Source organism: Colias philodice, chromosome 11 (assembly GCF_061535455.1).
Source record: "Colias philodice isolate Cphi_HAF_F1 chromosome 11, ilColPhil1 Martin Lab GWU primary, whole genome shotgun sequence".
NCBI classification, from domain to species: Eukaryota; Metazoa; Arthropoda; class Insecta; order Lepidoptera; family Pieridae; genus Colias; species Colias philodice.
The window spans coordinates 11,347,076-11,361,037 of NC_143096.1; the positions used below are offsets into that span (position 1 = coordinate 11,347,076).

General features: G+C 33.7%; 1 protein-coding gene and 1 pseudogene across 2 annotated transcripts in view; both read left to right on the forward strand.

Moving 5' to 3' along the window:
• LOC149484890 (very long chain fatty acid elongase 7-like) overlaps nucleotides 1–13,962 on the forward strand; it is a 53,417-nt gene that overhangs the window by 22,995 nt on the left and 16,460 nt on the right. Inside the window, exons 1-2 of one of the 2 annotated variants that reach the window (XM_089701219.1) lie at nucleotides 134–228; nucleotides 1,041–1,106. In XM_089701219.1, the coding sequence (XP_089557345.1) occupies nucleotides 1,061–1,106 (46 nt within the window). In that variant the 5' untranslated portion in view covers nucleotides 134–228; nucleotides 1,041–1,060. Of the gene's footprint in view, nucleotides 1–133; nucleotides 229–1,040; nucleotides 1,107–13,962 lie in introns of those variants that run through there. The other variant, XM_089701218.1, reaches the window with a different exon arrangement.
• On the forward strand, nucleotides 6,746–7,292 carry LOC149484891 (uncharacterized; annotated as a pseudogene).

Below are 13,962 nucleotides of genomic sequence, written 5' to 3' on the forward strand. Positions count from 1 at the left end.
GAATGTGAAACAGTGCAAAAGGAACCGTCTCTTGAAGGCTAATTATTTCACAATAACACCAAATTACTTGTGCGTTTAAAATATTTTTGAACGTCAGTTTTCGACAACGCGACGGTGGCGCGCGGCGCGTTCTTTTTTTTCTGACGTCCGAAAAAGCGCGCGAAAGTTTTTGATTGGTTCGTGTTTTTTTTAATTATTCGAGGCTTAAGTGTTATTGTTATTGCATCGGTATGTCATAATTAATTATTTAATATAATATATCACTAAATATTAATTACACAAATAAAATATGATTTATTTAATTTAATTCAGGATTATATTATTTGTAAGTAATTCATCTAACATTTTGAATATTATGTTATTGAAAAAACGTGATCACTGACCTCTAGGAGTGAAAGTTATGTAAGATTTTGGGTTTGGTTTGAATGCATGTTGTTTGTCAATAGGATTAACAAAGCTCACGTTGTGTTGGCACGTTTATTTCCGAACGAATAAGTTCTGCAATCTGCAGACGAAAATAATTATAATAGCGGGATACTATACGAATAGTTTCTGAATAATTAGTATAAATTAATTAAATATTGTTTATTGTGAATAATATTGACGCAATTATACAAATACGAATTTAGTGTTTTTATGTAATTAGTTTGATTTTATAATATGTATAGAGTTTATTTTAACTTGCAGTACTAATGACTACCTATTATTGGGTATATAGTATTTTTCAAGGGATTTAATAAAATCATTTTAATATTTATATTTGTGAAAGTATTGAAATATGTATTAAGAATGATACCTGCTGTGAAAGTGCCCTCCGTTAAAATTTATTTTACTAGCGGTCCGCCCCGGCTTCGCCCGTGATACATATGAAAAATAGATGTTGGTGGATTCTCAGACTTACCCGATATGCACAGAAAATTTCATGAGAATTGGTCTAGCCGTTTTGGAGGAGTATGATATAGACTAACATTGTGACACGGAAATTTTATACCTTTTTATGACGGTGAATTAACATTACATATAAATTTTGTTTGTTTCAGGCGCGAGTGCGAACACCAACATGTCGATCGTAGATTCTTACCGAAGATTCATGGAGAGGAACAGTGGTAAGTTATATTCTATTCATAACAAATCAGAATAATGAAATCTTCTTCATCATTTTTAACTTAAGACACAGGTTTAATATTTAGACGTATGTCTGGTCTTAATTATATACTTCGGTTTATTCAATCGTTATGGTTTGGATGGAAGATAATTATAGTATACAAGTTGTTGTGTTTTGAGTTATTTCAATAAAGAATATAACATGATCATAAAACAATATTCTTTTACGTATATTTTATAAGCCATAGGTCGAGTTGCGTAAAGCTCGTTCCGAAGCTTGATGCAATAATTCTTTAGAGTATTTTTAGTTGAAAATTTTTCAACTCAGGTATTACCTACTTGGTTTATCGCATGTATAATTATACTTATATAGTTTTTGGAGTGGCCCGTTTTAGTGTTGGTACACCATTCATTCGTTTGGTACTTTAAAACTAATCAATACAAGACAAGGCCTTAGAATGTAAATTAAAACAATCCCAAATAATTGAAATAATGATAGAGTATAATAGAAAATAATGATTCACGAAGCGAAGTCACGAGGCTTGCAACATAGTTGTTATGACTGATTGAAATACGAATTTAATCTAGTAACCTAACCTAACCTTACAAATTATATACTAAAACCTTCCTCGATAAACACTTTATCTATTAAAAAAAACCTCATCAAATTATATTGCGTAGTTTTAAAGATTTAAGCATACATAGAAAAGACAGTGACAGTGACTTAGTTTTATACCACCTATTTGGTGACTAGCTACGCCACGCGGTTTCACCCGCGGACGAACCTGCGGACAAAATTAAGTATGAGTTATACTGTGTTATTCTGATGTACATATAAATCATATAAAATCTGTTCTAACCCAAAATTACAAATCGTTGTTATTTACTATTGAGTCTGTAGGCTATAATCTTATATATAAAATTCTCGTGTCACAATGTTAGTCTGCATACTCCTCCGAAACGGGTGGACCGATTCTCATGAAATTTTCTGTGCATATCGGGTAAGTCTGAGAATCGGCCAACATCTATTTTTCATATGTACCACGGGCGAAGCCGGGGCGGACCGCTAGTATTTTATAATAAACTAGGTTACCGCCCGCGGCTTTGCCCGCTTTGTCTCAAACCCAATAAATTATACACTAAAACCTACCTATTTATTAAAAAAAACCGTTCCGTAGTTTTAAAGATTTAAGCATACAAAGGGACATAGGGATATAGGGACAGAAAAAGCGACTTTGTTTTATACTATGTAGTGATAATGATTTTGAAAGGTAATAACATCTGTTAGTGTTACAACATTTTAACTCTAAACGTCCGGATTGATTTTATGGCAATTATTTATGGATTTATCGAGTACTAGAATTACTACTAAATTATCGGTTGGAACACTTTACTGGACATTCCTAGAATCCAACTCGGTTATAGGTTTATCTAAAAGTACCTGTGAAGAACTATAAAAAACTTCTTTAAAATTATATAATAAACGGCTTTTAATTCGCCCCCATTCTAAAAATATGAAGCTAACCTCTTTATACAAGTTATTTATTACACTTGAACAGCTGAACTAGGTTTGTTAATTTCAAAGGATCTTATGAAAGAAAAAAAAAAAGAAAGTCGAGTGCTAGTATAAGGTAAATGAAAACTAAGTCAGCGGAGAAGATGTCTTTATTTTTCAATTTATTAAAGGCTAGTCACCTACCTGCTGCAGGGGCAATATTATTCTAAATAATAATATTATCGGTTGCACGGCAGTTGGAGCAATTTCAGCTGTTCTCTAAATTGCCCCTACTTGCCTCCACACATCACAATTAAGGAGCCAATTAAGGGTGTAATTCCAATATTGCCCCTGCTGCAGGTACCTTAGGGCTTAGTGTGTAGCCGGCTTTAGGGAGTACCTATTAGGACACAATTAAAAACAACAAAAAAATTCAACCATCATTTTTACCATGAGTAAAAAATTATAATCGGTTGCAGCATCTTTCTTAAACAAATAGTATATGAGATGTAAATATTTCTCCATAGTTTAACTTGTTTTCACGAAGCGACACTTCAAATATTTACTAAACACTTATTCATGGTGTTTCAATTATATTTACACTATACTCAAATTCCTCTTAAACATTATGTCAGATTTTACTTGATTTCTGTAGGGGAAATATCGGATATCAAATTCAATAAAATTATTACAAAGCCCTTGCAAATTGACAAGCTTGAAATCACAAAAAATAATGTAAAATCATAATACCTTGACTAAAAAAATATTTTGTGTACAGTTTTTAGCAGAGATCTGCGGATTTTTTTAATTTATGTATCCTTACCTTTTGTTTTTGAGTGATTTTAATTAGTGAGTCATAATTTCATAGCAAATAATATAGGTACATAACATGAAGCATAATATAGGCAAAAATAATTTAATATTTCTATTTTATTAGGATATACTAAGACAAAATTGTACAAAAAATATTATAAAAGTTGTGGTCATCTGCGATTAAAGTAATTATTAATCTAACATGCGACGCTCGTACATTTACATAGATACTTATGTTATTTATAGTATAGAGGAAAACAGAAATTTAATTTTAAACATTGTATTTAGCACCAATTAGTTATTTATTACTCTTAATAATACTATATTAAATAATATTCGCTCGACTCACCTTATCTGAATATGATATTTCTCGACTGTATGAATAATTTATAATTACAAAGTAATTATTATAATAACATCTTCTTTTTGTTTGTTATTTTTGGATACGCACATATTGTTTATCCGATCTGCAAAAAAGACGGAGGTATTGTACCAAAACGGATTTTTTGTTTTAATATGAGAGAGCTATTTTTTATGTTTAAATTATAATAACATGAATAAACCATTTTTTTTTCATTCATAATAAACATTGCCCTTGAAATATATTATATACTAGCGGTCCGCCCCGGCTTCGCCCGTGGTACCTACATGTTTAAACTATCCTATCTCTCAAGTTGGATCGAACTGCACATGGTGTGCGAATTTTATTACAATCGGTTAAGTGGTTTAGGAGTCCATTGAGGACAAACATTGTGACACGAGATTTATACAGGGTGTCCCAAAAAGTAGTGATGAACGAAAGCTGGGAGGTAGAGGACCAAGAGGGCTATCCGAATCACCCCCATGTGTGTTATGCGATTTTTCGTATTTTCGGAGTTATTACATTTTTTTCAATTTTTCATCTTTCGCCGAGTACGATGAGATTTTTATTTATGGTGACGTGAATTATTGCGCTAGATGCTTGATTTTTTTTGTGTGCTAAGCTGAAAGATAGGCCAATTCAGTATGGTAACATTTACTATCGTTAGATCTTCGAATGGAATAAAAAAAAGAATTAAATGCCAAGAAAGATAAAATTACCCAGTATGTTCATAACTTCAAGGGCCCATAAAAAAATAAAATCACATAAAAAAGATTTTCCATTTGGCTTTTAAAAACTTGCTCTATCGATCAGGTAGCTACCCTAAAAATTTAATTTTATTATTCTGAAGGCTTCAATCGAAAAATTGAAATCTAAATGTGGTAAGTGGAAAATTTGTATTAACATGATGATCATTAAAACCAGTAAATAGGTGTTAAATTACCAGAATTTTTTTAAAATAGCCCCGCTGTTGCTCAATGCAAGTGCGACATCACTGTAAAAAGTTGTCTTTTTAATGTCTGAATGCTCTTTTATCATTTTTAATAGTTTCTTCTGCAACTATGAATTTCCGGGTTATTTCGTCCAAATTGTGGCATTCTCTCAAGTGGCCGAGGTCTTATTAGTATCCCCATTAAAACAAATCAATGGGGTTTAGGTCGAGGGACCGTGGAGGCCAGGCTTTAAAGCAGGCATCACCGGCGCATGCGCAGGCTGCAACGACCAATCTATCTTTCAGAGTATTTTTGCCCTTTAGCCTGGCCTCCACGGTCTCCGGACATAAACCCTATTGAATTTTTTCCGTGGGATATGACGTGGAAATACTACAAAGACGAGAGACTGCCACAATTTGGACGAAATACCCGGAAATTCATAGTTGCAGAAGAAACCATTAAAAATGATAAAAGAGCATTCAGACATTAAACAGACAACTTTTGTACGGTGATGTCGCACTTGCATTCAGCAACAGCGGGGCTATTTTAAAAAAATTCTGGTAATTTAACACCTATTTATTGGTTTTAATGATCATCATGTTAATGCAAATTTTCCACTTACCACATTTAGATTTCAATTTTTCGATTGAAGCCTTCAGAATAATTAAATTAAATTTTTAGGGTAGCTACCTGATCGATAGAGCAAGTTTTTAAAAGCCAAATGGAAAACCTTTTTCATGTGATTTTATTTTTTTATGGGCCCTTGAAGTTATGAACATACTGGGTAATTTTATCTTTCTTGGCATTTAATTCTTTTTTTTTATTCCATTCGAAGATCTAACGATAGTAAATGTTACCATGCTGAATTGGCCTATCTTTCAGCTTAGCACACAAAAAAAATCAAGCATCTAGCGCAATAATTCACGTCACCATAAATAAAAATCTCATCGTACTCGGCGATAGATGAAAAATTGAAAAAAATGTAATTACTCCGAAAATACGAAAATTCGCATAACATACATGGGGGTGATTCGGATAGCCCTCTAAGTCCTCTACCTACCAGCTTCAGTATATCACTACTTTTTGGGACAGCCTGTATATATTAAGATTTTTTAAAACTGTTTACAAATACGTTTAAGTTAGCTAATTACTAGTTATTAGCTAATTTTAATCTGTACTAGCTTACCGCCCGGGGCTTCGACAGCTTTGTCTAAAACCTAATAAATTATACACTAAAACCTATTCCTCTTGAATTACTCTATCTATTAAAAAAAATTGGTTGTCTGTAAAGTCGGTTTACTGCCGATAGTTGAACGTGACAACGTCCGATTGTGCTTCTTTGTCGCTCGTTCCGCGCTCTCGCTTGCACTTCAAGCCTACATGGAACGCCTCAGAGCGAGGTAACGCCGTATGAGTCATGTTTTTTCGTGCGTGCAGCCGGCTCTATCGAATTATAAGACGTTGTCACGTCAAAAAACGCATCAAAATCCTAAAAAGTTTTAAAGATTTCAGCATACAAAGGGACAAAGAGACAGAGAAAGCGACTTTGTTTTACCTATACTATGTTATAGAGAAGTAGTTGCCCCGGCAGTCGGTTTTCTGACCTATTGCCCCCTTTTCATGCCCCCTATCCGCAACTTCGTACCTATCGCACATATTTCACAATAAAAGGTTACCTATGTTCTTTCTCAGGGTCTAAAGATTATCTGTGCCGAATTTCATCAAAATCGGTCCAGTAGTTTATGCGTGAAAACCATACATACAAACCTTTCCTCTTTATAATATTAGTATAGATTAATATTTACTTATTTACCTAATACATAAAGGTTGAAATTTGCCAATAACTTTTTACTTGCCAATAATTATACAATCGAGAAGACCCACGCCCAAAAATAGTTGTTTATTATTTTTTAAAGCTAATGTAATATTATGTTTATGTATCTTGAATCATAACCTGTTTTACTAAAAGACCCGCTTTTCAAAGTCACCCGCTTAACACTGTCGACCATTTTAAATACCTAGGCTTTGTTATATCTAACAAGTAACAACGGTACCATTGATGCAGACGTGACCAACCGCATCAACACTGGCTGGATGAAGTGGAGGGAACTGTCCGGCGTACTCTGTGACAACAGGATGTCGGTGCGTGTGAAAGGGAAGGCATACAAAACAGCGATCCGCCCAGCTCTCATTTACGGTAGTGAATGCTGGCCTAAAACAGGCATAAAACAGGCCCATGCGACAAAAATACACGCAGCGGAAATGAGGATGCTCAGATGGGCTGGAGGTGTTACCCTTGCCGACAAAGTGAGAAACACTCATATCCGTGGTAGCTTCAAGATAAGACCAATAGAAGAGAAGCTGTCGGAAAGACGTCTCCAATGGTATGGCCACGTGATGAGAAGACCTGAAGAGCACATGACCAAGCGAGTCTTGGCCATAGATTCTGGACCGAAAAAGCGAGGTAGACCCCTACAAACTTGGATGTCTGTTATCACCAAAGACCTGAAGAAAGCTCAAGTAAATGATTCGACGACCCGGAATCGATGTCTGGCGAAGAATGACGAGGAGAGCCGACCCCAAGTGAACTGGGATAAGGCTAGGCACAGTAGTAGTAGTAGTATAACCTGTTTTACTAAAATAACATTTTTGTTAGTATAATAACTGACATATGCAATTTTCCGTTTTCCTTATTGTGTTTGAAATGAAAAACACATTAAAAGACAATGACCTTTGCATAAAAAGTATATAATGAGTTTAAATGTCGGCTAATTGATAACTATTGATTCGATAATTAATACTAGTTGTGCCCCGCGGTTTTACCCGCAGTGCTCCGCTCCTGTTGGTCTTAGCGTGATGATATATAGCTTCTTCTTCTTCTGATATATAGTCTTCCTCGATAAATGGGCTATCTAACACCGAAAGAATTTTTCAAATTTTATTTTTATTTTATTTACAAAAAAGGACCAATAGTTGCCGAGATTAGCGCGTTCAACAAACAAATAAACTCTTCAGTTTTATAATATTAGTATAGATTATTTCCTATTTATGCTTCATTTTTAGTGGAATATTTTAAAGTTAAAATCCGTATAGAATAATTTGTTGAAATTAAGAATTCATAGGCATTAAATGAATAATAATAGTTTTTGTTAACGACAGGAATTTTTTTTGGTCTACTAAAATTATGTGGATGTTTTCTCGTAAAATTATTAACGGATTTGCCTGAAATTTTGAATGCAGATAGATTATGAAATAACTAAATCTTTTGTTAGTAACATATAACTATAGTATTTATATCAAATGATTCTTAATAGGTTTTCAAAATATCTTGGAAAAACAAAAATGTTTTCAGGAAGTTCAGATTTATACGATTCGAATTCGTACCGTGGTATTTGCCCATCTTTTATGTACCAGTTACCACCAAATACTAAACTATTTGCTGTAGTTTAACATCTATATATACGTCACTGAAAACACTGAGTAGATTTCAGACAGGACTAAAAGGCCGGGTAACTCCCGAAGGCCCCATTTCTGAGATGATTGGAAACCCACTGTATTTCAACTTGACAAAATATCATGTAATATACGTTAATTAAACAAACTTATAGATTTTCACACTACACTAATGTTTTCTTAATCGATTATCAGTTAACTTATTCGTAAAGATCCGGAGTCAATAAACCTACACAAAATATTTATAAATACTAGCTTTCCGACCGCGGCTTCGCCCGCGTTTTCAAAGAAAAACCCGCATAGTTCCCGTTCCCGTGGGATTTTCGGGATAAAACCTATCCTATAATTATGTCAATCCAAGTAACCCTCTATATGTGTGCTTAATTTCATTGTAATCAGTTCAGTAGTATTTGCGTGAAAGAGTAACAAACACACACATACACATCCTCACAAACATTCGCATTTATAATATTAGTAGGATTATAAAACGAGTTGACACATAACTTTAGCAACGGGATGATATAACACATAACCTTTTAACATAAAATATAATAAACTAGAGGTCCGCCCCGGCTTCGCCCGTGGCGGACCGAAATAAAAGGTAGCCTATGTCCTTTCTCGGGTATCAAAATATCTCCATACCAAATTTCATGCAAATTGGTTCAGTAGTTTAGGCGTAATTGAGTAACAGACAGACAGACAGAGTTACTTTCGCATTTATAATATTAGTATGGATTTAATCGTTTGTCTTTTTTTAACTGAGATCGAATTTTCTAGCCGAATAGGTTCCGTGTACAAAAGTTCCATTCTATTGTGTTTTAAAAACAAGTTTGGAAATTTACAACTTTAAAACAGAATTAAATGATGTTATATGTATCGTTTATTTGGCGTTAGTTAAATAAGAAGTATGTAGGACTATAAATAAAAAAGTATTCATTTTGAAGTGATTATTTTTCTTTGATTTCTTTCCATTTAATTATTTTCATGTTAAGGTAATTTTTAAGTTTTAAATGTATTCTCATTTAAAAGTTAAACTTAAAATTCTTTAAACCTATGTGAATAATTTTCCTGTACATTTCCTTTACATCTAATTATCTGTATCGTAATATCAAGTTAATACTGTTTTTCTTCGTGTACAACAGATTATCATATACATGCTAAGATATCCCCATATAAAACACATTTTAACATGAAGGTTAGTTCCAAGGTTTTTGAAATTATGGGATTTGGTAACCGATGTTGCAATTTGTAAATACATATATATCGATTTATATTTATACTAGATTTCCGCCCGCGGCTTCGCCCGCGTTTTCAAAGGAAAACCCGCATAGTTCCCGTTCCCGTGGGATTTCCGGGATAAAACCTATCCCATGTGTTAATCCAAGTTACCCTCTATATGTGTGCTAAATTTCATTGTAATCGGTTCTGTAGTTTTTTCGTGAAAGAGTAACAAACATCCATACATCCATACATCCATACATCCATACAAACTTTCGCTTTTATAATATATATATTTATATTGCTTATAAATTATAATTTTAATAGTTATTGCGATGTTTATATCTATAAATTTTTAATATCTTTGGATTTATGTAGTTGTGCATTTATCGTTTTTTGTTTAGTTTTAAAAATGTATTTTTTATTTAAGTGCCTATGAAATGTGGCATGAATGTATTTTTTATACCCAAAGTATAATAATATTATGTATGTATGCTGTAAACAGACATAGAATCGTTAATTAACCTCATAAATAGTGTTTTTAACCCAAGAATTGCTATAAAAGCTAAGATTTTTTTCTGTATTTATGAAGGCAAAAAATTTGTTTTGATCCATGTTAAATAATTTAATTTGGAGCATTCACTTCACGATAGAGAAGAATTTGTAGAAAGCCATTATATTGCTATGATAATGTCGTTAAAATTGAATTAATTGAGAAGTGTCTCAATAATAACCAAGTAATTAGCAGGACGATTAATTTATAGTGTGAATTTTGTTTACACATATAAGTATACAAATTTTAATTGATAATTTAAAAAGACAAATATACGTATACAAAAAAATCAAAACATAATATTCTGAATTGAGTATAGTTTCAAGTTAATATTATAAATTAGGAGATTATGCATTCACATATCCTTCATCCTTTTAATAAATGTAGGTATTAAACTTGTAATTAATACATATTTATTTTTCACGATTACATGAGAACAAATCTAAGAAACCTACCTACCTACCTACTAAGACTCTACCTGCTAAGAATCAAATATTTAATGACATCAAAGTTGACTGATCTGAGGTGAGAATAAACACGTGTGGCTTTACCTTTGAAAAACACAGGTACATACATTTTGTATACTACTAAAAATATTGTTGAAAATACACTCCGTTGAAAATTAATATCCTATACGACTAGACCACGCATACACTTGCATGGTATACCTACTAAACATACACTGTACACTATACACAAGTATTCTATTAATTCAAACAAATTTTGTGTGAAATTGAAGTTTGTGAATTTAAATTGAATGAAAGAATACTATTTTATGTGAAGGACTTACAAAATTTTCGCGTGGTATAATATAGTTAAACGTAAGATATTTGATTATACAGGGTGTCCCACTGTTGGTATACTAAGCTCAAAGGAGGTTATAGTTTTGCATACGCTGAGTACGTAAAAAATACTTATAAAATTCCAGACGTATTTTTTTCAAATAGATGAAGTCTTAAAACTCTTGGTGTACAGTGTACACCCCTAACAAGCGACCCGCCCAGCTTTGCCACCAGCACGTGAACTATCGTTTAAGATTATGTTTTCACAGACAAAATGCTCACATTAGCGAAGCGATATGCCGGCTGCGCGAAGCCAGAGAAGAAAACATGGTTTTTCAGGAAAAATTTAGCAAAAAATTTTTGACGTAATTTTGTTGTTTAAGTATTTTTTTCATGATCAGTGTATGCAAAACTACAAGTCCCTTCGCGCTTAGTAGGTATACCAATAGTGGGACACCCTGTATAGTAAGATATGTTTATCGACAATGTATAGATACTATAATATAATTTGTAAGAAGTAAAACTTGTTACACTTACATTTGTTTCTATTATGGATTTTCTTGATAACACGTAATACGATATGAGGAAATACCTCAGATAAATATACATACCAATGTAATCTTTGCATTATACTAAGATTATACCATTATTAATAGCTAGCAATAGAGTAATATATTGAAATAATTCATGATGTTTCATTTTTCCCTTTTAATTTTATCTCTTTTGTTGTAATCTAGCCTGCTGAACTTACTTACTTACTTACTTCATCGGCGCAACAACCCAAAGAGGATCTTGGCCTCCGACACCAAAAGTTTCCAGGTTTCACGCCTTAGCGCCCTGGTGTTGAGGTCTTCTACTTGAAAGATGTCCAGCCCCCCTATGCAAGTGGCTTTCTGTTAGCGTAGCGTTCAATAGAATAGACTACGAATGTATGAGATTGACGTAAGCTGTAGATACGCGTCAATCTCATACATTCGTAGTCTATTCTATTGAACGCTACGCTAACAGACAGCAACTTGCATAGGGGGGCAGATCTTTTTGGACTTCGTCTTTCCAACAGTGACGAGGTCGGCCGACGGGTCGCCTACCGATCGGCTTGCTCATGTACACCCTCTTCGCAGCGCGATCGTTTGGCATCCTGAACTACAATAATAATTATAAAAAGCATAGCAAAGCTGTATATAAGAGATGTCTCAATATAGTTTTATGTATAAAGCATTGTTTGAATTCATTATTTAATGTCATTGACAATTAATTTAATATTTTAATTAGTTTATCTATTCCTTTCTTGACATTTATTTTAATCTGCAGGAAATAAATTTTGTTTGTGTCGTCGTGTGACGTCGTAGTCTTTTTTAGGGTTCCGAACCTCAAAAGGAAAAAAACGGAACCCTTAAATGATCACTTTGTTGTCCATCTGTCTGACAGGCAACACCCTTTTTCCGAGTAACGCGTGGAGGTAGAAAGCTGAAATTGAAATCGAATTATTCTGTCTACATAGTCCCTTGATGTTGTGAACAAATCAAACTTATAAGCCAACGCAATCAAACGATTTAGCTGCCGTTTATGCTGCAAATTATCGCAAATTTCGACATTCGCAAGGGAATCAAAACCTACATTGTACTTCCCGTGAACACAGAATCTCAAATTTGGTAAGCACAGATGGAGAAAAATTATTAAAACATATATTTTAGAGTTATAACATAATAAAAAGTATGTTTTGTTCGGAGCCCTCGGTGCGCGAGACTGACTCGCACTTTGCCGGTTTTATTTTTTTTTATTTAAAATGCTGAATCAATCGTAATAGGTAATATTATGTAAATTAACTATTGTGCATGATGTAACCTTTTATTTATTTTTTATTACGCATAAATAGATTCAATATTGATTCGATGGTCTTTGAAATAAGTTAAATTTAAGGAAAATTTGTCTCTGCTTATCCCATAAATTCTTGAGCTACTTATATAATTGAAAAATGTTTCCAATGCACTTTCCTCTGTTCTACAATTTACAAAAAAGTTTTCATAAAACACGCTATTTTTACATAGATAAGTATTGTATTATTACATACTTACATATAAATACTTCGCACAAAATTCAGGTTCGGCCTATTGTAAGTCTTGGCTTAAATTTTCCATAGAATTTGCGTTTTAAATCCCTTAATTTATAAAACTTACATAATGATAGAAAAATAATTGTGTTAACCGGTTTTATTACCGGTTTGGTGATGTTTCTGGACTATTCTATTATTGTTTCTACAGATTATAAATAATTAAAATATATAATGATAATACCAGTTTTGAAATATTTTTACAAAATACTATAGTAATAAACAACTTTGACTTACAAAATCGCAGGTCATAAATTTTAACGGCTCGATGCATATTCAAAAATAATTAACTTCGATTCGATTATGAATGCAAAAAATTGAAGTCAAAATAAATTTTGTTAAGAAAAATATATTCATAAGCAAGGAAATAACCGGAAGGAAGTTAGCGCGGAAAGTTTATTTTTTTTAATTATTAATGGTAACGCCAATATAATTAAAATAGTAAATGTAGAAATTAAACGTTTATTATTTGTGTGGTGTGTTCCTTCATCCTTCCCTACATACGAGCACAACCAATCATCGCGTGGTCACTAACCACGTGACACGTCCAATAAGACGTGAACGCGACGTTCGTGTCGCTGGAGTCAGTCGGGTTCGCTCCGTTCCTTCGCGAGGTTCGGGACTCGGCCACCGCCGGAGAGCTTCCACGAGGCTCTCTAGATCATCAGGCATTGTGCCCTTGTAACACCACCGGGGTATCCCGTGCCCCGGCCCTTGGTCGCGCTCACCGCCGCGTGTGTGTTTGTGTGGAGTGTGGGACTGGACGCCGTTCTTGCCCGCCGCGAGCTGGAGGACCCTGACCGCGTGGCGGCGCGTGTGTTCTGGACGCTACTCCCTCCGACGAGGTACGTGCCGTGTGTATCCTGTCTATCCCTCTTTGCTAACACCACGTAGATCTAAATACAGTCCACTTTCATATCGAAGAATATATTTACGTATATTTTTATATTGGCGCGACCATTGAGTGGTCACTTCGAGCCGGATAATACCTGATGATTCCACCGCCCTTATTAGGATACTCATTGTGTAGGACCTAATAAGCGATTAGTAGTATCTTCAATGCGAAATACTATTTAATATACCGCATATAATAGAACGACAATGCGTCTTCTACTATTCATATAAAATATATTTTAAACCC